Source organism: Sander lucioperca, chromosome 2, assembly GCF_008315115.2.
Source record: "Sander lucioperca isolate FBNREF2018 chromosome 2, SLUC_FBN_1.2, whole genome shotgun sequence".
In the NCBI taxonomy this organism is placed as follows: domain Eukaryota; kingdom Metazoa; phylum Chordata; class Actinopteri; order Perciformes; family Percidae; genus Sander; species Sander lucioperca.
In genome coordinates, this window is record NC_050174.1 from 27,545,204 (window position 1) to 27,572,716 (window position 27,513).

General features: G+C 41.3%; 1 protein-coding gene across 1 annotated transcript; it reads right to left on the reverse strand.

The window, feature by feature from the left end:
* fam189a2 (family with sequence similarity 189 member A2) lies at nt 1-27,408 on the reverse strand. Its single transcript, XM_031300468.2, has 12 exons — nt 26,674-27,408; nt 23,647-23,703; nt 20,304-20,414; nt 17,264-17,383; nt 15,169-15,276; nt 13,570-13,703; nt 13,338-13,473; nt 10,750-10,819; nt 9,671-9,883; nt 6,575-6,900; nt 2,793-3,083; nt 1-1,565 (listed from the first exon to the last, which is right to left on the reverse strand). The coding sequence occupies exons 1-12, from the start codon at nt 26,950-26,952 to the stop codon at nt 1,518-1,520; spliced, it is 1,893 nt and encodes a 630-aa protein (XP_031156328.1). The 5' UTR covers nt 26,953-27,408; the 3' UTR covers nt 1-1,517.
* Between the last annotated feature and the right edge of the window lie 105 nt (nt 27,409-27,513).

The following is a 27,513-nucleotide window of genomic DNA, read 5'->3' on the forward strand; positions in this document are numbered from 1 at the left end:
TTCAGTAGGCGGTCCTTAATACTGCTCAGGACACATATGCGTCCACACACGTTTGAAATGTTTATTATTATTATTATAAAAGCAGAACATAGTGTCTGGCGGCCAGACTTCGACCTCGTTACTCAAAATAAAAGTTACTTCGAAGACCTTACTTTTAATTCAAAGTACATTTCAGTAAACTTCAGGTCATATATACAGTAAACTTACAATCCATCTGCATTTCCCATGCCTTAACCTATATTATTTAACTTATACCATTTTTGAACATGCTTGTGATTAATGCATTTCGTCTATTAGCTTTTCAATGCAAAGTCGTACAGCCCCCTTCTTTACAGGCAATATATTCACCTCTCAGCTCTTTAGGGTTATGCTTGTTTTTTTCTATGCAATGGATATGTCTGATAATAATATAAACTATTTCTTCTTTCAGCATTTTCAGTCCATTCATCTGAGATTCCACTTTTGACAGTATTACAGTTTAGATTCCTGTATTTCAGCTCTTAGCTTATTTAGATAATGCTTCAGCTTCTAACTCTGACAGTTTTACATTTCATCTTCCAGGGTTTTCAGCAGTGCAGTGCATTTGAGATTTTTCAAACAATTTGTTTCATATTTCTTTCTCACAGCTCTCTCTTCTCTACTTAATCATACTTTCAGCTAGAAAATAGATTCTGACCTCACAATGTTCTACATCTTTTGGGGTTATTGAACATAAAGTTCCAATAATTCAGTTTAGCGTCAGCTTTTCAAAAAACCTTTAAATATTCCACATTTCTTTACATGAGTGGTGTTATTCAACTTTTCAATGAAATTCATACTAATTAACACCATTCCCACTTTTCCAACTAGCCTCACTACTTCACCTTCTTAAGCAGTTAAGCTAGCAATCCAGTTTAGCTTTAACAATTTAGCTCCTTTTTTTTTTTTAGCAATTACACACATTTTCTGCAGGAAATGCATTTAGTTAAAAAGAATAGTTAGTTTTTCATTTAGATGTCTGAAGGAGCTCAGTAATAAAATTGTCAAATCATATTTTAATTTAATATCTTAATTATGTAACGCCGTTCCAGGATTCTGTTACTTCCTGAGCCATTGAAAGGGGCTTGGGCACCAAAATACCAAATCTGTTGGTATGGCTACAGCTGTGGTTAACGCAAAAGGCTGGGGTTGTTGGCGTAGCTACGGCGGTGGTCACAGCTATGCAACTCTAGCTTTATTAATGGCAAATGCTATAATTCTGGCTATGCCTGTAGCTGTGGTCAAAGCCTTATGAACAACCATAGCCATAACCATAACTACAACCACAGTCACAGCTACAGCAAAGAGCTACTGTTGGAGCTCTGGATTCCTCCACAAATATGGATCAGAGAGAATGCAGTCCACAGTGCACAGTGAAGCAGCTGCATAATCCGAGGTGGAGAGCTCGCCCTTGTTGTTTGCCAGAAACTTCACATTTCCCATTCCAAAAAGGACGGTAGGTAGATTTTCAATGTCCCTCCTCCAGTGTGCACCATAAGTTACGATGGGAAACCCTCAATACTCAGGACAATCATCCATTTCAAGTCCTGTGACAGAGAACGTAAGTAATAGTAGACAGCTACAGAAAAAAATCCACAACCATACAGTTTTTACAGAACATATAACATGCCGGTTTCTTACACTGCTTTTACATATTGTGGGAGTTATCATAATTACCGGTTTCCAATATGTAAATACTGTTTATGCCAACATTAGTGACTGGGAAACTGATTTTTTCTGAAAGCTCCAATATATTCTACCAGTAAGCACTAAATAAGACAAAAGTGCATGGAAAAAAAAGCCTCACGTCAGCCAAAGTCTCTGCTCAGGTAATTAAACCAAATCTATTAGTGCTATATGTAACAGGGACAAAAACAGGGGAATCTTTGCCATCATTACCTTCACATGCTGTGTGCCCACACACTCCAACGTTTATAACACTAAGATTTTAGACCAAAGTCATTTTACACCATTGGAAGTGCCCCAATTCACTTGCCGAGGCTGCATTAATCTGCGTTGTTGCCAGGGTAACCTGGAGGGCTGTGACTGGGAACACTTTATGAAATGGTTTGAAATCATCAAATCATTTCCAAGACGTGTACTGGAAAGAACTATATCATTTGGTAATAATTATGGGTAAAATGGTATGTTAATTGAAATTAAACTTTTTTTTCTTTTAGTCAGTGCACAGCAGGTCAGCTAAACATGAAATCATTTAAAATGTGTCAACAGACTATTCAACATATAGGAAAACAAAGTTTCCAACGATAAATGAATAATGCATGAATATTCACTTTTCTTTCAAGTACTTTCCTATTTTCCCTATAGTTAGTACCAAATTCTATCCAAGGAACTTGTTGGGAATTATTAAGAAATTATGGAGAATAAAGCATTACTGTTTTATTAAAATCTGAAAATATTTAAGCCAATGCATCTGACTATTAGATAACATCATGTTCTAAACACCCCACACACACACACACACACACACCCACACCCCCACACACACATCTCAAAGCATACAGCAATTTAAATGCTGGGTACCATGTTTCAATAGAAGGCACCCATAGTTTTCGTATTTCACAGATAAATTGTCAGTATTAGCAGAGCAAAAAAAGTAAAAATAAAAAAACTACACACACACACACACACACACACACACACACACACACACACACACACAGTGGTTTCCTGTCGAGGTTTAGCAACAGATAAAGCAGAATCCATCTGTGTTGCCATACAACATATTTCTATACAGTTGGTTTTTAAATCACTGTCTCTCTAAAGACTCCGATCAGACTGTGGGGGCGTTCGGGATGATCTGGGCGGGACCCTGTCCTTGACCCCGCCCTCGACCCCGCCCTTGACCCCACTTTTCTACTGTTGCCTTGAGGTTCCAGAGACTCGAGTGTAGGACAGGTGAAGGAGCTGAGGTCCCCGCAGCTCTGCAGGTGCAGCAGGCCAGGCCTTCTCCGGGGGGGACGTGGGAAAGTCTGGGAGGAACTGTCTGCTGGCTGCTGGGGAGGTTTAGGCTGACCGGGACCCATCTGGGAGTCAGTGAACACCTGAAAGCACACAGGAAACTAATGTGCATAGCAGCTCAAAATATAGATGGAATAATCATATGATTTACTAATTTGTATATATACAAATGTTCAGGTGCGTAGTCGTAATTTCCGAAGTGAGGGGGGCAGATTGTTCAGCAGGATGATTTTGTTGAAAGATTGCGGATTCCAAGTAGCCTACATTTCATTTATGATTGATGGAAACACAGACATTTCCATAAACCGTTCCATACAGTTTTACTACCACATCTCGCCCAATGGGAGACCTGCTAACATCTTAACTGGCCACACGGAGGCGGAGCATGCCAATGAACCAAATGTGTGGTACTGAGGTCATCAATATGTAAAAAGATAAGGTTTTTTTTTTACATTTGAATCCATTACTCAGATGGACATTAGAACTGTTTTGTGAGGGGCGGGGGTGCTGTAAAAACATGTGTGTGGGGTTGTGTGTGTGTGGGGAGGGCGATCCGTTTTGGCTGTCAAATGTGGTGACCTCTGGCACATTCTAATGCCACTACTGTAAGTGGACAGTTTATTATTTATTCTACTCCATCATATACACTGATCTTAATCATTGCATATCTTAATGAGTTTTCCTCCCTATATTTTTTGTATGTATTTTATTATACAGTCTATTTTTTTTATTATTGCCTATATCTATATGAGCAATCAACATCAGCATCAATCAACTGACGCAACCTGAGTAACGCCTACTTAGGATGCATTCAAATCAACTCAGACATGTAAGTGTGGGGGAGAGAGGGCAACGACATGGAAAGGGTGGGGGGTGGATACAGCATAGTATCGTGATATTTTCTGTGGCAATACGCCAAGTATCGATCTATTATTACACATGTATATGTGGGTCAGTTTGTCAGCTTGACAATCCCATTTTGCAGCAATAAATTTGAAGTGAGATGAACAAACAGAGAAATTTATCTTTTAAGATAAAACAGATGTTGACTAAGTTTCCTTTAGGGGACAATCATCATTTCATGTCAAACAACACAGTAAACATTAGAAGGAGGATTTATTACACAACTGTTGCATTAGACTACATTAGTTGTAGCTAGGTGTACCTAATAAACTGGCCACTGAGTGTAATACTGTGAGTTATACATCTAGCCATGCAGGATGTAGCTAACACTGCAGAATGGGTTGTATACGTGAACCTTCACAGAATAGCTCAACATAAATGATGACACTGGTGGTAACAACATGATGACATCACTGAGACGTTACGGGGGGGGGTCAGGACACATGCTGCTGCATGTGTTGGGAGGATGTTTAAAGAATGGTCACACAACATTACAGTGTTTCCTGGGTGAAGCCAAAATAATTACAAGAAAAGGCATCGATAGTAAATGTATCTCTACTGTGTGTATTTTAATTCAATTCATTCTTAGCCAATATGCTGCAGCGTGTCTATACATGGTAATGGTGAAGTGAAAAGCGTAAAAGAGTATTTCATATCTTTCAGAACAGGTTTGGTATCTCTAGGAGAAAACAATCTTAACATTTAAAAGTGTGATTATGTGAATAATCCTTTGACAGTAACAGCGTCAGCCCCTTTTGACACAGTGTGTCAGGGTGTCTTTATGAGCTGAGAACCTTTTCATCAAACGGCCTTTAGCACATAAAAGTTACATATTATATTTGTCTTCTAGTCAACCAATATTCGTTCGTATATATTCGTTCAGCTGCATTTCCTTTCCCTGCTCTCCTCCATCTCTCACACACACACACACACACACACACACACACACACACACACACACACACACACACACACACACACACACACACACACACACACACACACCCTCCCCTCGTGCCTACAGCGTCTGTCTCCATGAAGGAGAGACGGCTGGTGAAATTCACAAGTTCATGAAAGGTTGGTATCTCGTGAACACCTTTACACAATCACACATTAAAAAGTCATATAAAAAATATTTTATATTCTGAATACCATGTTGTCAGTGTGTTAATGTTGAGTCCCGACCCGACTCTTAGCAAACAAGTGATTGTGCCTGCTTTAGAAAGTTAACTAGTTGCAAGTTTGCGGTAAAATGCAGTTGGGTTGTCGAGGTCAAAAGACTGTATGTAGCAGCTGTGAATCAAATAAACTTATTATAAATAATGTTATGTCATTTTTTTACTTTTACACTGAAAAAGGCCCATGTTGAGGATGAGGACCAGCCCGAACCGGAGGTATCAGTCTGAAACAGAGCTCAACAGTCCCACCAGTGGAATTAGTTATGTTATTAATTGTTTACAATATTTTCAGGCTTCAACCAGTGAAAGACAGGCTCAGGGAGAGAGAGAGAGATTTGTTAGGCACTGAAGAAAGAGGAGGAGAGGAGGACAGCATCCAACAGCGTGTCCTCCTCAGTTTTTGATACTTGATTTTTACGAAAATAAGTATTTTACCCCAACCGTCTGACACGGGGCGACCCCCCCGCCATAAATTTCTTTCTAATCTGTGGGAAACACTGGTGTATCACAGCCTGATGGATCATAACATGTCATCAGTGAGACACACTGCTGCACTGGCTGACATGTTCCTCCATCACCATCAACACACACACTGTTCTTTACTCTGACTCAACAAACAACACACACACACACTTAGAGCTGGGAAATAAAAGAGAAAATCAAATATCACAATATTTTCGACCAAATACGTCAATATTGATATTGGCGTTATTGTAGGGTTGACAATTGGTGCTTTCACAAGATATAGATTTAGATAAATAATCACCAATAATGTGGATGTAATGACTAAGTGGGGAAAGGCAAATAATAAAACAGCTAGTAAGTCTGGTTCAGAAAGTTCTTTAAAACCAGGAAAAGACATATTATATCTGATGTTCTGACTCAATCCCACACACCATCCTGCTGCCACACACTGTAGACATTACCAGACCTTCCTCCACAGCGCTGTGGAGGAAGGTCTGACTAGTCCACACAGCATTCTGGGATTGGAGAAAAACATGCTCTGGTTTATTGGCATTTCTTTAAACCAATCACAATCGTCTTGGGCGGTGCTAAGCTCCGGACGGAGCCACGGTGCCTCTGCTAAATAGTCTCAGGAAGGAACTGGTTTTGGTGGAACATGTGGACGTTCAAAAGTAGTTTTAGTCGTGCAACAGAAAACTCAGATTGGACAGATAGTCTAGCTAGCTGTCTGGATTTACCCTGCAGAGATCTGAGGAGCAGTTAACCATAGTCCTCACAAATCCACCAGAGGTTAGAACGCCAACACAAAGACAGAGGAAGGGGACGGACATCTGTCTGAAATGAGGGACATCCAGCGGAATATCCTGCGGCACCTGAACAATCCCAGAAATGAAGCGTCCTCGATATAGACTATACCGACTATTACCAAGCCTCCTTTTTTGCACTTTACCCTATTCCAATGTGAAACCTCCCCAACACTGATGTCTGTATCAGATGTCTGTGTGTGTGGTTTCTGTGTGAACTCCTACCTGTTCTATGTAACTGGCGCAGCGTACAGCCTCCTCCATGTGCTCCTGGTCTGACTGCAGGACACTCCGGATGCTGTCCACCAGCTCCTGGACCTCGGGGGCCAGGCCCTGCGCCGCTGGCTGCTCCAGGATCTTCCTGACCAGTTGCTGTGTGTGTCGGTAGCTCTGGTAGTCCACCATGGAGGAGGGCCGGGGCCGGCGGGGCATCCTCTTGTCGCCGTTGCCCCGTCGCAGTGTGACCTGGCCCTGAACGCAGGCAGCCAGCGCGGGCTGGGACGTCTGGGTGGAGGAGTCTGTGGTCTGGGGAGCGTCGCTGCTGCTCAGCGCTGCAGCAGACATCACAGGGAAACCAGATGGGTCAGCTTCTCCATATTATGTGACCATTGCAAACAGGTCTTAAAGTGTGAAACAGAAGCCATGTTTCCATGAATGAAAAATGTCTTATGGAAACTATGTCTAATTCGATTGAATTTCATGAATATGGACACAGTTTGCATGTTCGACCTCATCTGATTTTTTCTTAATTGGTAAACGTCTAACGTGCTAAACGCTGATGGAAACGTTATTTGCTGAATAAATAATGACTTGTGATTACATTTTAGGTCATTTTATGGTTGCAACCCGCCATAAAACAAAGAAGAAGTAGTTTTGGGTCATTTCCGCTTTCTTGGCAGACACGGCGGGTGTCGACAAAGACAGATATAAGTGGACAAACGAGGAGACAGACTTTTAAAATTGAATTTACGAGCGAAATACAACAGCTATTTTAGATAGCAAAAATCTCAGAAATGCCATAACATGCATCTGCATCATCATAGCGATGTTTTGATAGCGTCATTGTTGTCTGATTATAGCTTGATATGTCGCTATCAGCTGGCGCATAAGTACTATTACCACTTGTGCAGTATTAATCATTTATATCATGTAGGTCCACCAGGCACCATCCATTTGGCTAGCAAAACTTAGTTCCCAAATGTTAGCTTAGAATTTGAGCGATTCAGTGAGAAAATGAATGGAAACACCTTAAAATGTCTCAAATCTATTCGATAAACCAATTTGACCGCAAAACAGCATGTGACGTCAATACACACAGGTTTTTAATCGCTTTAACGCCGTTGGATGGAAACACACTTTCAACGGCTCACATGAATGTTTTTAGGGAACTTTAGATAATTTGATTGACGAGTGGATGGAAACATATTAGAGCTCACGTGGTTAGTTATTAAGAGGTGTGGTTAAAACAGAACCATCCATAAAGCGGTCATTACTGATCTGATTAACAGGAGTGACTTTTACTGTATCTCTGTGTGTATTCTACACTGACTTTATGAAAAGCTTCTCCTGCAGCATGTGTGGCAGCAGGACACACAGAATAGCCGCTTTCCGACCGGAGGGATTTTTGCACTTCCTAGAACATAAAATTCCTAGAACCCTTTTTTTCTCGTTTTCCGACTGGACCAATTTGGGGATTTTTAAGTCCCTCTGGCCGCAGTTCCTGGAACTCTTTCAGCTCCTACTTCAGGGCAGGCTCTTTTCTCTTTTTCCTTTTCAGCAAAGGAACCTAGGTCAACGAGGGTCAGGTTTCCGGGACAGACATTCATTCATCACTCCCGGTGTGAGCTGGTCTCTCAGACCACTCTCATAAATAAGAGGCTTTTATTTCGCCGTTGACGGTTCGTTTGTTTAAATATCACAACACATGTCCATCATAAGATTAACGGGAACATGTGGTTAACTGTCCTTTCGGAGTTAAACTCCACAAGTGTGTCCTGCGGTTCGCCGGCGGTCTCTCACACACACACACACACACACACACACAGGTCCACAGCGCAGCAGGCAGAGGCGGGGGAGAGAGAGAGAGAGATACTTGTTTCTCTTTGGGACACTTGTTTAAATTATGACAAATATGCTACATACATTAGATTTAGTATTTAGTTCATATTTTTTTTGGTGTATTTGTTTTCTGATTTTAACGCTATAGACCGTTGCCGTGCTTGCGTCACTCCCTTACCCCTCCTATAGTCCCTATGGCCACTTGGCCAGTGCGAATGCAATTGGATTTGGGGGAGAGTATAGTTAGTAGATCTGTTTAGAAGTGGACCTTTCCTATAACTACGTTCCTGTAACTACTTGGTCGGAAAGCGGCTTATGTTGACAAATCTGCAGCCTCTGATTGGAGTGCTGCGTCAGATCACAGTGCCTTTAGACACACTGTCCACTGTGTTTACTGCAGTAAATCCACACACATCTCCTGACACATCAGAGGGGGGCAGTATATTCTCGTTTATAGAGGAAACACTGCTGTATCTCATCATCTAACCCAGTAGTTCCCAACCTTTTTGGTCTGAGGTCCCCCCCACAGCCCTGTCAGATGATCTCATGTACCCCTTCATCAATTCCCAATGTAGCTTGTAAATGTAGAACACTATTAATTATATAAAAGTGGATATTGTTAATTAATTCTTTAGTTTTAGTTACCCATTCAAACTTCTGTGCTTGCATGCTAACTAGTTTTCATGCACTCTTACATAACTGCAACATAAAGTGTTTAGGTGTTACAGCTTGATGTTCTTTTGATCAAATCATCATTTCAGTTTCTTCAAATTAGTTGAGCTGCACCACAATCTTTCCACGCACCCCCTGGCAACAGCAGAAGCACCCCCTAGGGTACAGGTTCCCCTGGTTGGGAATCACTGATCTAACCATTTAAAATATGAGCTACAGTACGATTATGACTGAAACAGCATTGGATTGATGCAATCAACTTTGCACTTTGAAATACAGCTGGGTGTCATAATGATGTCCATTTCAATGTGTGTGTATAGTCACAACACAGGAACACACTCACACTGTTGATTTTAAAGTGGTTGGATGGCTTTTAGATACTGTACTGAATAAATCTTAAAGAGTGACCGTAGAGTGTTGATGGATGGCTGAAGTCCTCCATTTGGGACAGTAGAGATCTGTTGAATTAAACGGCTTACTGATGTGCTCATTATGTACGTAGTCTGGACTGCTGTGTCACAAATCATCTCCCACTGGTGAACCAACTTCCTAAGATTGAATAACTCCACACGAGCAAAAAAAAAAGCCAACCTCTGTCAGCGAGGTCCATCAACACCGGGTCGCTGGTGGAGCGGTGGATCCTTGCTCTGCTCCAGGGTGGCGGTGCTGGAGAGGGGGGCGGTGCTGGAGAAGGGAGCTGCTGCTGCTGTGGAGGAGGAGAAGGAGGAGAAGGAGGAGGCTGGAGCTGGGGCTTGGCTTGCGGAAAGTGGCCCGGTGATGCCGATACCATTTGGGGACTCCTGTCTTAGACCAAAGACAGACAGACACACACACGTGCTATTAGAACAAAAGGCAGTGTCTGACACACATGTGAAATCAAATGACACAGGAGATTCTCCAACAAAACATTGCAGCACACAGTCCCAGAGATGTCTTCACCACAAATGCTGTAAAAATATACTTCTATAAAAATGCAGTACAAGTGTGGCTAATACACACACATAAGGGAAACCGCTTGACAAATCTGACAGGGACCACATGAGTGCTACAAGCAGCTGAAGGTGTCAGGATCCTGAACATGAGGAGTACAGGACGAATGGCAAAGTGAGTCCATCCAGCAGAATCGTCAGAGGAGCAGACTAAATGACTGAAGCCTACTGAAGCTGCACACTGTTCACACTGGTGTGTGTAGAACGGATTGTTCCTATCATGTAAAATACAGGCTGGTAGCAAACTTCCTAAAACACACAACCAAAGGTCAAAAGGCCAAGTTGTACTCACGTGTTTTCATGAATCTTCTTGCGAGTCAAACTTCTACTTTTGAAAGCCGGGTCTAAGACTCCCTTTACCAATTTACATACACTACTTCAGTTTTTTATTGCAGGTGCATTGTCACGATTGGAAATGTCCGAATGTGATGCCTTACATATAACACCGAAACCCTTTCTTTATTTATTTATTTTTAATAAAATAACTATATTAATCAGTCAGAGTCACATCAATGATTTATAGCAAATGGTTTGACAGTTACGGCTCTGCTTAGAGATTTAGGCTACATTTACATCACTACGTTTTGGTTTAAAAAGGAATATCTTCTGCTACGTTTCCCCCTCTCATTCCTCCTGCTCTGGTGTCCCCCCCCCCGCCTGCTGTGTGTAAATGTGTCCTACCTCCAACAGAGGCTCCTGGTGCCAAGGTAGTCGGGTTGATAGTCAACTCTGTCAGAGCGATCTCTGGCTCCTGAAAGAAACAGACATTAGTATCTCTTTACACCCAGAATTAGGGATGGGTATCGTTGAAAAATATTCAACACCGGTACCGATGCCGATACCTTGACTTTGTTACCGGTTCGTAAACAATACTTTTCTCGATACCAATTTTATAAAACAAAAAAAAAAATTTAAATATTACACATTACAGCACAAAAATTTGTATTTATTTTCCAGCTCCGACTATGAATCGTCTCTGTGTAACGTAGAGTTTATCCTGCGTGTAACGTTAGACAGCCAATCACAGACATTATTAGATCTTGGTTGAAGAATGCTGCATGCTGATTGGCTCACTGATGAGATGTACTCCTTAGGCCGGCTACACACTGCCTGCGTGGCGTGAGCATGTCAGCTGCGTGGCGTGTCCGTTTTTATTTCGGCTCCCATGGTAACAGGTTAGAGCGTGCACACTGCTTGCGTGACACGCACATCTCAGGCGCGGCTCGATCCGGGCCGAAAACGCGTGCGTGCTAGAAATAGAACCGACGCCTATTTTTCACGTGACACGCCAGCGTGTTGGAAGCGTTTCCAGGCAACATAGAATACGAAAAGATGTTTATATGTCATTTTGACACAAATACATATTAATAAATGACATTTTGATGTTTGAAAGTCTCTACGTTTTGACATAAATGCAGATATAAATGTAATAAAAAAAAAATAATAATAATAATTATCGATTTTCAAATATTGCACCTGTCAATACAGAATTAAATATTCTGTAGCCTATTTTGCCGTCAATCCTGCCGATGTTGTCTTTGCTGTAATCAGATCAGAATATATTTATGTTCATGAGAAACATCCATGTGTCCAGACAAGGCTAGCAGCAGCAGCGCCGCGTCAGACACCTTTCTGGTGTGAAAGACATAGAAAACACCACACTCACACCACGCAGCCAGTGTGTAGCCGGCGTTAGGCTTAGATATTGGGTAATGAATGACGAGGCATTTTCTGATACTCGATACTCTAGAAGCAATTCGGTCTGTGCCTAAAAGTATCACATTTTGTACCCAGCCCTATCCAGAATTCTTAAAAAGACAAGTTGCCAGTTTACAAATGTACTCGCATGTTTTAGTCATGGGGCAGTTAAACCTATACTATACATGTTGACATAATATTTAAAATAAATACCCAAAAATGACAATAGAGAACACACAAAATCCAAGTTTTCCCTGAGGTAGGTAATCCATCACAGTCCATTACTCCAGAGAGAGATGCAGATTTGATAGAAAGTGAAGGTGACTGCATGTTGACTGTGATGGATTAATGATCAAACACAAAGTTGATTTGTGTGGAAAACTGATGATTAAGTTCACAACATTAAAGGACTAAAAAGAACACTGGTATTGTCCTTTCAGCACGCTGTAATCTAAATGCAACAACTCTGGCCTACAATGTGTAAGAAGAGCTGACTGACAATCACCTCATTGCAGATATATCAGCATCCATGTAGTCTAATCTAATAACAGATTCTTCATTTCAAGTTTAAATTGATTTTTCAACTCTAAAATGTCCTGTTCAGTATGTATCTGGGTCGCAATTCTTAAACAAATAAATAATCTAAGGGATCCGTATCAAGATTGTTTTTTTATGTTGTGTGTCTACATTAAAGGAGAACTTCTGTTTGTTTCAACCTGGACCCTATGTTCCTATGTGTTTGTGTCTAAGTGACTGATGGGAACAACAGTCTTTGACATTGGTCCAGTATTAAGCGAGATTGCTGCAGTCAGCGGCGAAACAAGCTGCAACGTAAGTTAATTGTCCAGCTTGTATTCACGTTCACAAAAGTGCTCCTTTTGCCGCTGACAGACTCAGATTAATATTCTAAGTGTCTGACAACATTATGGAAAGGATTTCTAAGGAGGTCGACCTTTCTGTTAAAGAGTAAGGTCATTCTTTTTAAACATAAAATCATTTGCAAAATTTCGTTCGCTAAACCCACCAGACTATGTAAAAAAAAAAAAAGAAGCAATTTTAGCATCGTAAAATACACTTCATTCAAAGTCGACAGAAACAAAATAAAACTATGAAAAGCCGTTTTCACATCACAACTCTAGTTTTGGTTGAAAAACACAGTTTACAGATGTACATGTGAAAATATGTTGGCTCTATACACGCTAAAAGTATTGTTTTTATAAATGGAGTCTGGTGACCTGAGAGCTGTTTCTGGTTAAACAGAAATGTCTCAAAGAGGTTTTAAAGGTCTATCTCTGTAGGGATCATTTCCATAATGTTGTCAGACACTTAAAATAATAATGTGAGTTACATTGCAGCCCGGTCTGTTGCTGCTGGTTACAGCATTCTCATTTAATACTGGACCAAGACACAAAATCATAGGAAAATAGGGTCCAGGTTGAAAAAAAAAAAGACCCTTTATCGATTACTATCTGCCCATATATTGTTATCCGTTTTTATAAACTTTAAAAAACTGAAATAAAAAATCCCGTCTGGGTTGGGCTCCAGGGTAAAGGATGCAGATTTAAATGTACCTGTGTGACTGCATTGGTGGAGCTTCCAGCAACAACCTCATATGGAGGTGGGGGGTCTAAAGGACAGAAGACCTCCACCCCTTTGATCCGGGCCCCGTAGATATGAGGGAGAGGGATCACGCTGTCCCCGAGGATCCTGAAACACACAAGTCAACACATAGTGAGTGCCATCGAGCTAATGTGACACAGCAACACTAAAGGAAAGAACACAGAGGATGGAGAACAATGTTACCGGCGAGCCAGGCGGGGGGTGTATGAGTAGAAAGTGGAGAAGTAGGAGGGGGGCGGGGCCGGGGCCACAAACTCATCTGGGTCTGGGACCTGAGCCGGCTCCTCCCTTTCTTCAACTGTGGCCCTGTGCTCGTCCTATCACAGAGCAGGGACATGTGACATCACACAGCATGTTCAACGCTATTATATCAGACGCACTTCTTTTTTCATTTTTGTAGATTTCTTTTGTTTTATATGTATCTGCAAATGTCATCCATTAAGTTATTAATTTAAAAAAAGCTATTTATAGACAGAGTCACCGTGACGACGCGCTAGAGCTGCAATGTTTTTTATTTGCTTTTTTACAGCGTGAAGTGTCTGTCAGGCAAAGGAATTCCAAAAGAAGTTTCCTCTGCGCCGGTTTTTGTTTTTGGAATTACAAAAAAAGAATTGAAAATCAGATGCTCTTCTTTAAAACTAAAAACAAAATATTAAAAGACTACGCACAAACTATCTACATGGTATCATAAGCCGAGGTTCAGGGCTTTCTACAGCTTTTAAGTGAACATGGACAAAAAGTGCTTAACCCCCTGCCGATGATGTAAATGATCAGGACTAAATGGACTTGAGGTAAGACTCTAAAGCGGAGCATGAAGAAGCTGGTGTGTGTAGCCTGCCATGTGCGTGTTAAGATGGGTTGTTAAAGGAATAGTCCAACATTTCGGAAAATATGCTTATTTGCTTTGTTTTGGAGAGTGAGACGAGAAGACCAACACCATTTTAATATGTGTGCACTCCAGTCCCAACTGCTAACAGAAAACCACAACATGTCACTTTGTGTGCAGACTAAACCAACGAGATACTACGAACCCCAGGAAGACCAGCAACCGCATCACCAGGGACTATTAATAAACAGCAAGCAATAAACCATGCTCATTGCTGTTGTTTTACGAGTCGTCGAGGACAGAAAGTGCAGTTTAGAAATCCCTCTCCCTGCCAGTGTGCAGTGTGTTTAAAAATAAAATACATTGTGTTCAATGGAAAAAAGTTGTTTTTTCACCCAGACATTTCAAAATAATACATTTTAAAGCTGTAATTGCAAAACCCTGAAGGCAAGGCAAGGCAAGGCAGCTTTATTTGTATAGCACATTTCAGCAACAGGGCAATTCAAAGTGCTTTACATGAAAACAGATTAAAAAATTTAAAACAGATAAAATACAAGAATAAAAGTTACAGTGCAGAATAAGAAAAAGCGTGACATTTTTGCTGAAGGTTATCATACGGTCAGAATCTCATACCAGCCCATGCCTACTCATTAGTGAGTTGTTGATAGGTGCATTTTTTAAAAGATATCACATAAATGTCTCTATGGCTGATATTACAGACATCTGATTTCTCACTCTGTGACAGAAAACAGTTAATAGGAGCCAATAGAGTCGCAGAGTTCAGTGTTTCTGTTGCTTCATATTTCAGTGTTTGAAACTGAGACTGAAAGATGCATTCACAGTAACATCATCATCTCATATGTTATTTCTAATTTGGATATCTCCGAGCAGAAGGATTGTGGGTAATGGCCAACATTGGCTTTGCAGCAGCAGAGCTGCCTGTGCAGTGGTCGTACCGTGCACGGTGTTCTGGCGGTGAAGATCTGCAGGTATCTCAGGGCAGCAGCCATAAGGCACACGGCTGTGGTCAGAGCGTTCAGAGCACACAGCGCAAACAACACTTTCTGGGGGAGGAAACAGACACAGATCAGATCAAATACAGCAGACACAACTATTTGATCGGTTGTTCACGTTTAAAGCAGAGCAAGGGCTCCATATATGCACAGGCTGCAAAGACAACACGTTGATGACTGAGAGTTGGAAGTGTGCTTTGCTCTTCTCTTTGCTGTTTTGGTACCTGGTGCAGAAATGGATGAGAGTTGTATGAAATAATGCAGGAGAGCTGTTGTATCTGTGTCCAGCACAACACACTCAGCTGACCATTAACCAACATTTGGTCATTCTGTAAACAAGCTGAATATGTGGAGGATATGTGCGGCAAATACTAAATAAAGTAAACCATAACCAATACAGTAATGTGTGTATGTTCTATGTTCTGTGTTTTGTCTATAGCGTAACCATGGCAATCTTCACTCAGCATGTAGCACAGAGCTGTTGGGGCTGTTGAACACTATGTGCTCTTTACTGATTCCACTACTCCTCCTGATTAACTCATTCTTGGATCATTGTCCTTCGACTGAATTAAGGGCGCTTTCACACCTATAGTTCGGTGGACTCGGTGCGATTTGGGGGTGAAGTTGCAACATTGTTGTATTTTTCACCCTATTTGGGTTTGCGTTCACCCTGCACTTTGTCAAACGCACCAAACACTGTAAACACACGTCACACAGTCGAAACGGTCGCTTGTTTATTGGACAGAATATCTGAAAGCCGACAACACTTCTGCTCTCAGAAATAAGGGAGCAACAGCACATTTATAACATCTTGAGTTTTCTGGTTCTGTTTCGGTGTTTCTAATATTTTAGAAGATGGTGAACAATGAGCAGCTGACAGACAGCGAGTGAAAGAGAGAGAGAGATGATGATGTCACACAGACCACCAGCGATGTGTGCTCAGGATATGTTATGGATCTGAAAGTTATCATCCCTTAAATCATATTAAGTCAGTAAATCGCAGGCTACTAAATGGTTTGGTTCACTTCCTGTATTTGGGTGGGATCCCGTTCTCACCTTAAGTGAACTGAACTCTAGTTCACCTGGAAGAGAACAGGACTCCCGTTTTCAAGCGGACCACAGTTTGTTTGATCAGCTCCAGAGTTGGGATGAGCTTTCACACCAGCCCAAACCAACCAAACGCTCCAGGGTTCCTTTTAAAACGGACCAAACCAGGTAGGTGTGAAACCTAAGTCAACACTCAGAGGATTGTCGACTAATGGATTAGTTGATTAAATCGACAGATCTGTAAAACTGAGTTTCTCCACACACTAAAAATGCAAAAGCTCCACTTTAAATCTTGTGTTTACCAGAGATGTGCTTAGAAGCTTCTTGGAAATAAGTCATTCAGCATGAAAACAGCATAAAAAATGAGGGGCAGCCCTACTGTCCTCACTCACCTGTTCAATTAGGTAAAGTTTTCACAGCGGTTATTTTGTCCATCTTCATCTGACCATGTTCATAAATACGTGGCCAGATAAAATGAAAAACGTGAAAGGGCCCTATTATCTATTTCTAATCTTCTGTTTGGTATTTCCCTGAGCTTGAACGTCTCTGTGTGCTATTTTTGGTGCAGAGGTAGAGAGGAACAAACAGGTGGGAGGTGATTCACATCAGGCAGCGCCATTTTGGGTCTTAGACGGTGCTGACAATAGACATGAACCACGTCTGTTCCTGGAGGAACGTCTGTCTGTCTGCCGCCACTTTGGTAATTTCATCAACAAGAGCAAATATAGAATAATGCCTAAAATGTAATTATTTCAATTAAACACTCTCCGACCAGTAGATGTGTGTACAGAAACACTGAATGTGACTGATGTAAATCAGTCTGCAGTGATCTACAAATGAGTGACAGTACATGTGAGTGAGGGCATTGGCAGTCAGGGTGTATTCCCTTGTCAGCTGCCAGTGAGCCCAGCAGTGAAGGATAGATAATAATAATAATAATAATAATAATAATAATAATAATAATAATGACTTTATTCAGGATAGAGCGTACCTTGAGCAGGATCCTCATGGTGCTGCAGGAGTGGGCCGGGTGGAGCTCCAGCAGCTTCTCCTCAGGACATCTGGAGCTGGACGAGAGGGAGCAGCAGTAACACACATCTCCAGCGTCACTCTGAAACACACACACACGATTTTGATATGATTTCGTAATAAAAATAATTCAGCAGAGGCAGGGATATGTAGACCAGAAAGGGGGGTCAGGCAGAGGAGAGGAAACCTGGAGGAAGGAAAGGTTAAAGGTCACACAGAGCAGCTTTGGCCTGAACAACACTCATCACATTTCCTGCGGCCCTGACCTGCAACAAAGCCAACAACAGCCCCGAGGACAAACGTATTGATGCACACTGATCTTCTTCTGAACACTGTGTACTCTCAACAGAAGAGTTATTGTAGAGAAATCCTTCCCTCATCTAAGGAGGACACTCGACTGCTGCATACAGGAAGTTGTCAGAGTCCGAGAGAAGTATAGAGGGAAACATCTTGACATGAATTCATATTTGGTATTATATGTGAAGGCCTACCTGCTGAGGTAAATGAAAAAACATCACACTGAAGCTTTTTATTAATGATATAAACAAGCTAAAATGCCTTTCAGGGCCTCCGTATTCAGGAGAACATGGCTGGATATGTAACTGTACGACTGTAATGTTAATATTAAATGAAAATAAACCTCTGCAATCTCATATAGAAATCCATTTCTGTCAAAAGTAAACATAGTTGAATACAAATGCACCAAAGCCAACAGTGGATCACAGAGAAGTGCAAAAATACCACAAATCAAATCTAATAATAATCTAATAAAATCTTTCACTGGGTCAAAATTCAACTAAATCCTATATTTCTAACATTTGCGAGTACCAGTGCTGTGTTCTTCCTATTTCTATACCTTCCTAACTGATCTCATGAACAACTGACAACTCCTAAATAACTGCTTTGTAATTGATAGAATACTTAATCATTCATAAAGTCAGAAAATACAACCATTGAACACATTATAGATGAGCTTATTAATCAAGAATAAAACAGTTATAACGGTGTTCATGTATTACATATTAATGTGTATTCATTTAGGAACAATGCTTTATAAATGATGACTTATTGAAGAATGACATATTTACTGATACTTAACTAATGCTTCATAGTGTGTATGGGAATCGATTGAAAAGATTTTATTGATACCAAATGCCATCAACGATTCTGCTCATCGGTCCGATTTATTATCAATTCTTTTATTGATTCATTATTAATTGTTATTCTTTCTTTTCTTTTTCAATTTTTGGGGGGCATTTTAGGCCTTTATTATATATCGATCAGCTGAAGACATGAAAGGGGAGAGAGAGGGGGAATGACATGCTGCAGGGCGGAGTCGAACCTGCGGCCGCTGCGTCGAGGAGTAAACCTCTTTATATGGGCGCCCGCTCTACCAGGTGAGCTACCCCAAATTTTCTGTGTGGAAAACAAATGGCCTACAGGTTACATACGCAACATACGCTACAGTTTCATTATCTCTGAGTCTGAACACAGTGTAGATGAAATGAGAGAATAACAGTACAGCACGCGTTTCTGAGTCAAAGACACAGTGTGCACAGCCTGCCCTCGTGCCGCTGAGGTTACCCAGGTAACGGGTAACCTCAAATAGCCATTCTCAATAAAAAGCCATTTTGCCGACACTAAATATCAAACAAACGCCAGACACTATATCATATTAAGTTGCTGTGAGCTGTAAATGCAAGACTATCTCGGAGCTGACCGGGCAAAGACAGCAGTTTTCATCAGACTCACCCTGGGTCAGTTTATCAAGTGTGCTAATAACATTACCTTCGGCAAAGTACACCCACAATTACAGTGGCACTGGTGCGTAGTTAATAGGCATACAGTGGAATTTAAGCCATGTTGCTTAAAAGACATGTTTCAGCATATTGCTGGGGGTTCCACCCTGACTGTCATTATGTTGTTTTACAGACATTAGCTGCTGGAGCATTGTTGTCATGTTTCTTTGTGAAATGAAGCCACACTTTGGACCATTTCTTCCTCTCTGCCATTTGATTCATTTATTTAGCACATGTAAAAAACAACAACAGTGTTACATATACGTAAAATTAAGTTTTTAAAAATGTGCTAAGGAAACCCAGAAATCCCTCAGGGGCTTGGCATGTTGGGTTCCCTAAAGTAATTAAACAAAAAGGTAGCATAGAGGAAATTAAAAAATAACATATAGTCTATGAAAAGGGGACAGGAGAAAGGAACAATTAAATGAGGGGAGAAAATAAAGAATGAAGAAAGAGCGAAAAGGAAAAGTAATCATTAAAAAATAAATAAAAATAAATTTGCCATGACTCCCTCTTGTTTCCAGCAGAGCAGACACACAAGTCTGACAGTATCATTGTTTTGTGATGCGCATCTGTCAGAAAAACATGCCAACATCGATAAAAGAAATTGATAAACTCAGAGGGAGGCTCTGGGAGCGATCGGTGATCCTGTGGTTCTGGACCTACTGAAAGAGTACAGTCAGGATCCTGTCATAGAGGTAGGACATCATACTGAGCCTGGAACTAGCGAGGCAGTGTTGTCAGCCAATGAAGCCCTCAATAAAACCTTGATTCTGATGGATCGGACAATTTGGAACCAGATCTGGATTTCCATCCCTACGCACTATTGCCCAGTGAGCACAGTTCAATCTTCTTTGATTTGCCCTTGGCACTATCATGATCTTACATTGTACTGTACAACAAAACAAAAACATGAAAGCCAATGAGACTCAAAGTGGACATTCATTTCCATCCAAAGGGATGAAATGATAAAAAGTGATTTCCGTGTTCACTCACTATCCTCCGTTTTACCTGCCATGTTTTACCCACGGTGAACTGGTTCAACATGGAGTACATCAAATTAGTAAGCACGATGTCATTTTCTATTGACTCTCCACAGGAAGAACAGAGGGAGGCAGAGAAAGCGTGAAGGAGAAATAATCCGATAAGATCTACAAATGCTGAGACCCAAACCAGACACAGACAAACGGGTAAGAGGCTCACCAGTTGGCAGCTGGTCATACTGGAAACCAGCTGGGCGCCCTGGCAGCACAGGATGAATCCAGCCAGATTAAGGAGCACACACACCACAGACAGCAGGACAAACACATTGACCTGGAGATGGAGGGATGGGGAGAGGGGGGTGGATGCAAAAGGAAGGGAAGATGGATTATTGTGGTTTAAACACTTGTGTCCAACCCTGTGGACATATTCAGTACAAAAGGTTTAATAAACATGATGTGAATAAATGGTGAGAGATGGTGACCAAACAGTAACTGTACGTTGTACTGTAGCATGGACCACACAGACATAGGGGACATGAATACTGTTACACTCAAATCACAGGGGTTCTGCAGGTTTCACCAAATCACATTTAAGACTTGTTATGACCTTTTTAGGGCCATTATGCATGACATTTAAGACCTTTATCACAACATCAACTAAGCCCTAAATTCAAATAAATATATTTTTTTCAATTTATAAACTTGCAATTCCCCACAGCTGAAGAATAAAATCTGTTTTATGTCTGTGGTACAATCTGAAAGAGACTCGCGCCAATAACACGGAAGCTGATTGGCTGCAATATAAATTACATGTTGGTCTCATTTGTCGTCGTAATACAGCAAAATTATATTTGGACTAGTGAAAGAAAGAACTACAACACCACGGAATGAAGAAAAAAAGAGCATTAGAGGCAGCATTACATGGACGTAGGAAAATTAAGACCTGTTTAACATTATTAAAGACCTAGAACATAATGCTTCAGCAAATTTAAGACTTTTTAGGATATTTTGAGGAAACCCTGAATCATTTCTTTTTGAGGTAAAAGCCATTTTCAAATGTATTGTTAATATGTTTAGTACTAAAACAATACATGATACATCCATCTGGATCGATTCAATGATCAACGATCTAATATCTTTGAAATGTGCCTTTATTTTGAAATTCCCACTTTATATGTATTCTTTTTATTAAAAAGAAATAGTTTTTTTTTCATTTTAGTGTCTGGAAGAGCTCAGTAATTAAACTGTCAAATCACATTTTAGTTGCTTTTTGTGAGTTGACATAAATGGAACTGAATATGTTAGATGGGCGTTAATGATATCTCAGGCCCATGAATTAAATCAAAAATCGTACCGTGGCAGACGTTGTGATTTTCAGAGAATATCGTAACATTGTCCAAACAATATCGATACTAGGGCTGCACCATATGAGGGAAATATGCAATATGCTACAACGTTGAATATTAAAATATAATATTAAAAGATAAATGAACAGATATTAAAGTGTTCTCAGTTCTGCTGCTGTCAGGCTTCAAGATACAACACCCTGCTTGTTAAACTTTTAAGAAAGGAAAGGAAATAATTACCAACTTCTTCTTCTATTGAACAAATTGAACCTTGAATTGAATATAAAAGGCTGCACTAAAAAAAACGACAGTTCAAAATGAAGGAAAGACCTGTGTTTTTGTAGCACCGTGTGACGGCCGACGCAGGCTGTCTGAACGTCTTAGAATTACTTTTTGTCCCCTCAAACCTTCTCTGTGATGGTTTCACTTTTAAATGCCAATACAGCCGAATACACAGCAGAGCTGCTGTCATTAACCTGGACTAGTGAAGTTACCATGCACATAGTCTTACATAGCCAGACCTTCCTCCACAGCGCTGTGAAGGAAGGTCTGGCTTACATCCACAGTCCACACAGCATTCCTGGTGGGAGAATAACGTGCTCTGGTTTATTGGCATTTCTTTAAACCAATCCCAATCGTCTTGGGCGGCGCTAAGACATCCGGCAGAATTTCCGGCGGCACCTGAACAATCCTGGAAGTGGAACGTCGTGGATATAGACCAAACAGCAAATCAGGGTTAAATACTGCAGGCAGTGACGGGACAGTGAGGAGCAGCCACATCTCCATCTGCTCAGCAACATAACCACCTCCTTTTACTGTCCTGCTGCTGGGTGGAAAACTCCTGACTACTGACAGATGGAGGTTGTAATAATTATTGAATGACTTCATTAAAACAACTGGGTTTGTTTGGCTGGACTGTGCACAGATACACAAGCTGCTTGTTGGATCTCTGACAGAATGGCTGCTCAACCACTCTTTACTGTAGTATTAAACCGCACTTGCTGATACCATGGTAACCACCAGTGTCACTAAATCGTCCAGAAATGGTAATTATCAGAACACAGGTGGAGCAGGTAGGCATAGTTTGTTATGGGTGGTTATCACACATAAAGCATCCACTGTTCCACAGAAGAGGATTGACTTCACTATGACTCCATGTCTTTTTTTTTCTTCTTTTTTTTTACATCTTCCTGGTGTTCCAGTCTTTACAGATTTGTTAATTAGCTTTTTTTGTTTTGAGTAGGTTTGCCTCAGCACAGTACGCGTTACCATGTTCTGGCTGATCAGTTTGTGGGTATTTGGAAGAAAACCCTATTTACATACACTTCTCCATATCTGTCTTTTCTTAATCTATGATGTGTGAAATCATGTTCCACGGAGAGCCAACAGTCTGTTACTGGTCACCAGTGCAGCTGCTTTCAGTAGCTGTGTTTCCATAAATGTATTTTGATGCACATTTTGAAGTATCGCATTAGAAAAGCTTAATGGAAACGCCAAAATTCGATAAAACTTCCTCAACTGCAGGAAACGTTTTTACGCTCGTTTGAGGCAGTTTCTGTGGAATGTGGAAAAAGAGTTGATGGGTTAAATGGGATATGGAAACACCCAATGTAGTGAACATTTAACTCACATGACCGATCAGCTGTTTCCTGCCAGCGTCTTGCTGCGTGCATTAGAATCATTGCATTAAATTGTCTTTATCTTTGGACATAAAACATGACCAACACTAGCTGACATAAAAGAACTATAAAATGTTCTCAATTGAACCAAACTTCTAAAGACCTCTATCCATTTTTGTGGCCTAGGCGATTTGTTTTGTTTTCACGTTAGCAACCTCTACTTCTTCTACTCCGTTTACAGTAGGATTACAGCCATGCATAAAGCGTAGCTCATACCGCCAACCTCTGACGGAACTACACTTTGTGTAGCCTAGTTTATTTGCTCCGAAACAGTTGATGCTGTGTCTGATTTGCATTTCATTATAAAAGTTTGCTTTAGCTTCACTTGACAATTGAATGGAAACATGACTACTGATCACTTCTCCCCCTGAAGGAGTGCTGATCAATGGATGGAGCCCATGGAAACCTCCAGACTGTTAGCTCTCCATGGAACATGGTTGGACATCCCTAGGTGATTAGATTTAAAATTTAACAGCAACACAACACTGTAATGACTGCAATCACTGCTTTATAGAAGTACCAAGACCATATCCCTTACCAGTAACAGCATGGGCCTTCTCCATGTTGTGAGGCCCACAATGCCTGACAGTATGACCTGGAAACACATGGAGAAAAATTATTTTCATGTGGTGGAACGTAGAACCATACAAACAGATATACATATGCACATATCTAACCCAATCTGAGCACTGTTCATAAATCACAATTGTTACTTTTTAAGCAATACATGCCTTTAGCGCCACTGCAAACCTGCAAAAACATCCGGTGTTTTTGTGTGTGTGTGTGTGTGTGTGTGTGTGCGAGCAGGCCACATCCTGGAATGTGAGACATCTGCCCTAATAAAGGGGCTGGTACCATAAACTGGCTAGTTGCCCATTAGTGTCCTCCTTGAGCATTTCCTAGCTCAGAGATCTCAGTTCTCTGTGAAAACTGAAGTCACCAACTCTGAAGAAATTCAGCCTCCACTACTAAAAATGTACAGCTTCCTCCCCTTTCAGCTACAGTCCATGATACAGTCCACCAACATCTGTGTTCGGCTATTCCAGGCATAAATCACTGCCGTACTATAGCGCAACATACTGTCCTGTGTTACAAATGGTGTGAAACACAGGAATGCTGCAGCAGAGACTGGAGAGCTGGAGTAGATAGTGATAAGCTTTATCCCTTAATAGCTTTCAATTGATCGAGATATATAATACAAGCAGAGAAGCATTCTCTGCAGAAGGTAAGGGCATTTAATCTTCTCTAAAGGCTGGAAGAGCAGCAGAATGAGATGTTGTGTGAGAGGAAGACAAGACGGCATTACGGGGGAACCATGGACATGTGATTTGTATTTAATGTCTTATTATTATAACTAGTGATCATAAAATGTTTTTGTGAAGGATGACGGTTGTCTGTAATAGTCCAGCATTGTGTTTCCATCTTACCTGTTTGTCCAGGATGTGTTTAGCCTAATTTTGACTGGAAGCATGAGGAAAATGCTGACCTAAGTGAAATAATGCACATCTGTCTTGCATTCCTATCTTGCTTTATGTGTCAGAAATAAATACATTGGGTAAAAAGCAATAATGGTGTTATGAGGTGTTAGCATTGGAAAAGGAAAATGATCACTCCAGCACAGCTTTGAATCCTTTAGAGGATTATTCCATCCAGCACATTTATTTACTATATTGTTGATTTCACAGGGACGGCACACAGCAGCTGTGTTGAGTAGAGAGTCTGTCCAGACTGATCTTATGAAGTGGCGTATGTATGACATGTCAATTCATATGCCATTATTGGCGTCAAGACGCATACTCGCTTTTTAGCGTGTTTATCAACGCTGTTTGGCCTCCGTTGACTTACATTACCTTGCGATTGCGTGTCAATTGACGCCGTAGTGAGTAGTATGAAAGGCAGGAAAATCCGCGTAGGGAGGTTGGTCGGGGGGGTGGATGGGTCAAACACAGAACTTTCACCCAGGGGACCGGGGATCGTGTCACGCGTGTCACGTTTCCTAAACCCAACCATCCCGTTCTTCTTTTCCTAAACCCAACCCTGTTATTGTTTTCTAAACCCAACCATCCAAAAAGCGATTACGCATCTTGATAACACGCCAAAATGGCATACGAATTGGCATCATACATACGCCACTTATTGAGATCAGTCTGAAACCCGTCCGCTGTATAAGGCGTAGACATACACGCAGATAGCACAAAATGCGTACAGATTAGAGATGCACCGATTACAATTTTCTAGGCCGATTCCGATTTCATCGAGTTTGACCAGCCGATACCAATTTTAGCTGATTCCGATTTCATTTTTTCTAACCACTTTACAGCACACACACACAAATATTTATTTTCTATCTTTTCTTTAATAGAACATTTTTTGAACAGATAATCGATCACTATAAAATAGAACTATATAAATTACTACTGGTGGGGGAAATTTACACACATCTAAAGTGCAATGTTATGGAAGAACCATTTCCTTCTTTTCACATGCAATATCCAACTAAAAAAAAATTATATATAAATAACAAATAAAAATAAAATAAAATAAATATAGCCTTGCAGTATAAAGATATCTCTAAACACACACACAGGCCTGTTTGAACGTCAAGGTCAGGTCGCAGGTCTTTCTTAGTTGCATACGAGTCAAACTGCAAGTCCTAAAGTCTCTAACTGACCCCTGAATGAACAGCATTTGAACAATTTTCTTTTAAAGTCATGTTAAAAGTGTTTTTCTTTTGTGAGACCAAGTCCCTATAAAGCACTGATCTGCCAATTAAAAACAATCATCTAACAGTTCATCTGGATTATCTATAGTACATCACTTTATTTGGATGTCAAAGTGAAAGTGAGCACACCTGAAATGTTGCTAATAGCCCCTCGTTGCACAGAGAAGCTGTGTGCACAACTAAAGTACAGTAAGTCAAAGATGAAGCAGGTGTGTAAACTGTGTTATGGACAGCTTGGGTAATACGTAATTCTACCATTTGCCTTTGTTTTCTCTTCGGAATAAGTTTGGACACTGTTGGTGTCTGTCAGACTGCAGCCTGTCCGATTGTCCTCCTGCTGATTGGTCTTGGTCAGTTGGACTTCCACAGAGACATAAATAGACGGTATAACTGCACAGATCATTAACACCAGAAGTGTCTTGTGTTATAGGATGTAGCTTTCTTTGACAGACCTGTATTGCGCACACTACAGTGAAATAGTAGGCTACTATCAAACTACCACTCCAGTGGCTCTGACGGTAACGTGATCCTCGAGGAAGCATTATGTCATATCCCTGACCCTGACTGGGTGACAGTATTAATGGAACCAGTCACAGTGGCTACAGCTCATATGTTTTTGCAATATAACGTTACAGCGTTTTATTTCTGTCGTCGTTTCCGTTTTAAAATGGTAAATATAAAAGATGCCTTTGCCTCTGTGTAGGGTTCATTCACATTACTGTATATATCCTACTGAAATATATTATTCTGTTACTTGCCTCTGAAGATAGAGGCACAATTGTCATAAAACATGAAATGCCATGGACACTGTTGATCGGCTACACCAGCCCGTGGCTAACTTACCGAGGAACCTGCCCAGAAGGGACACGAGTTTCGGATTGGGGGTGAGTTGCTGAGGGACAGAGCTCCAAAGCACAGCGCCACCATGGAGCCGCCGAGCAGCAGCTGCAGCAAGCCCAGCGAGAGCAGCGGCCGCCCGGGCAGCAGCAGCCGAGAGCCGCTGCTGGCAGTCCGCGAAGAGGCGGACAAGCCACGGGGTCGGTTTCGGTAAGACGGCTCAGCGAGCTGCGAAGCCCCGATAACCGGACAGCAAGACCCCGGCAACACCACCGGGAGCGACATGTGAGGCTCGACGGGCAGGACGAAAAACAAAGAGTCTCCCGGAGCTCGAGTTCCTCCACAGCGGCGTTGTTTTCACGGATAGCGCGGTGGATCCTCGCTGAGTTCAGTGGAGCTGCTCGCTGCTCCTGCCATGACGGTGTCCAGTTTTAAATAACAGGCTCGCGGAGCGCTGCGCAAGGGCTCGGATTGACTTTCACATATTTTGGCAGCGAGTTGAGAAAAGTCCGGACGGGGGAGGGGCAGAGCAGGCCATGTGTGACATGTAACATGTAAACAGGCAGGGTGTCTTGTCATCTGCAAAATATACCATCCTGAAATAAAATGCACACTTGAGGCCTTACATAGCATTACACACATGTATTAAATAAGCTACAGTAGTTTACATTTGTTTACCATTGGAGGCGCCATTCTGTATCAGGCCCGTGTGCAAACTTGTGAAGGGCAAGGGCTGGAATAGAAAAAGGGGTTCCCCACCCCTCCCCCCTATATATTTCTCCCATTTTGTATTTAGAAATGCAGTGGTGGAAGAAGTATTCAGATCCTTTACTTAAGTACCACACT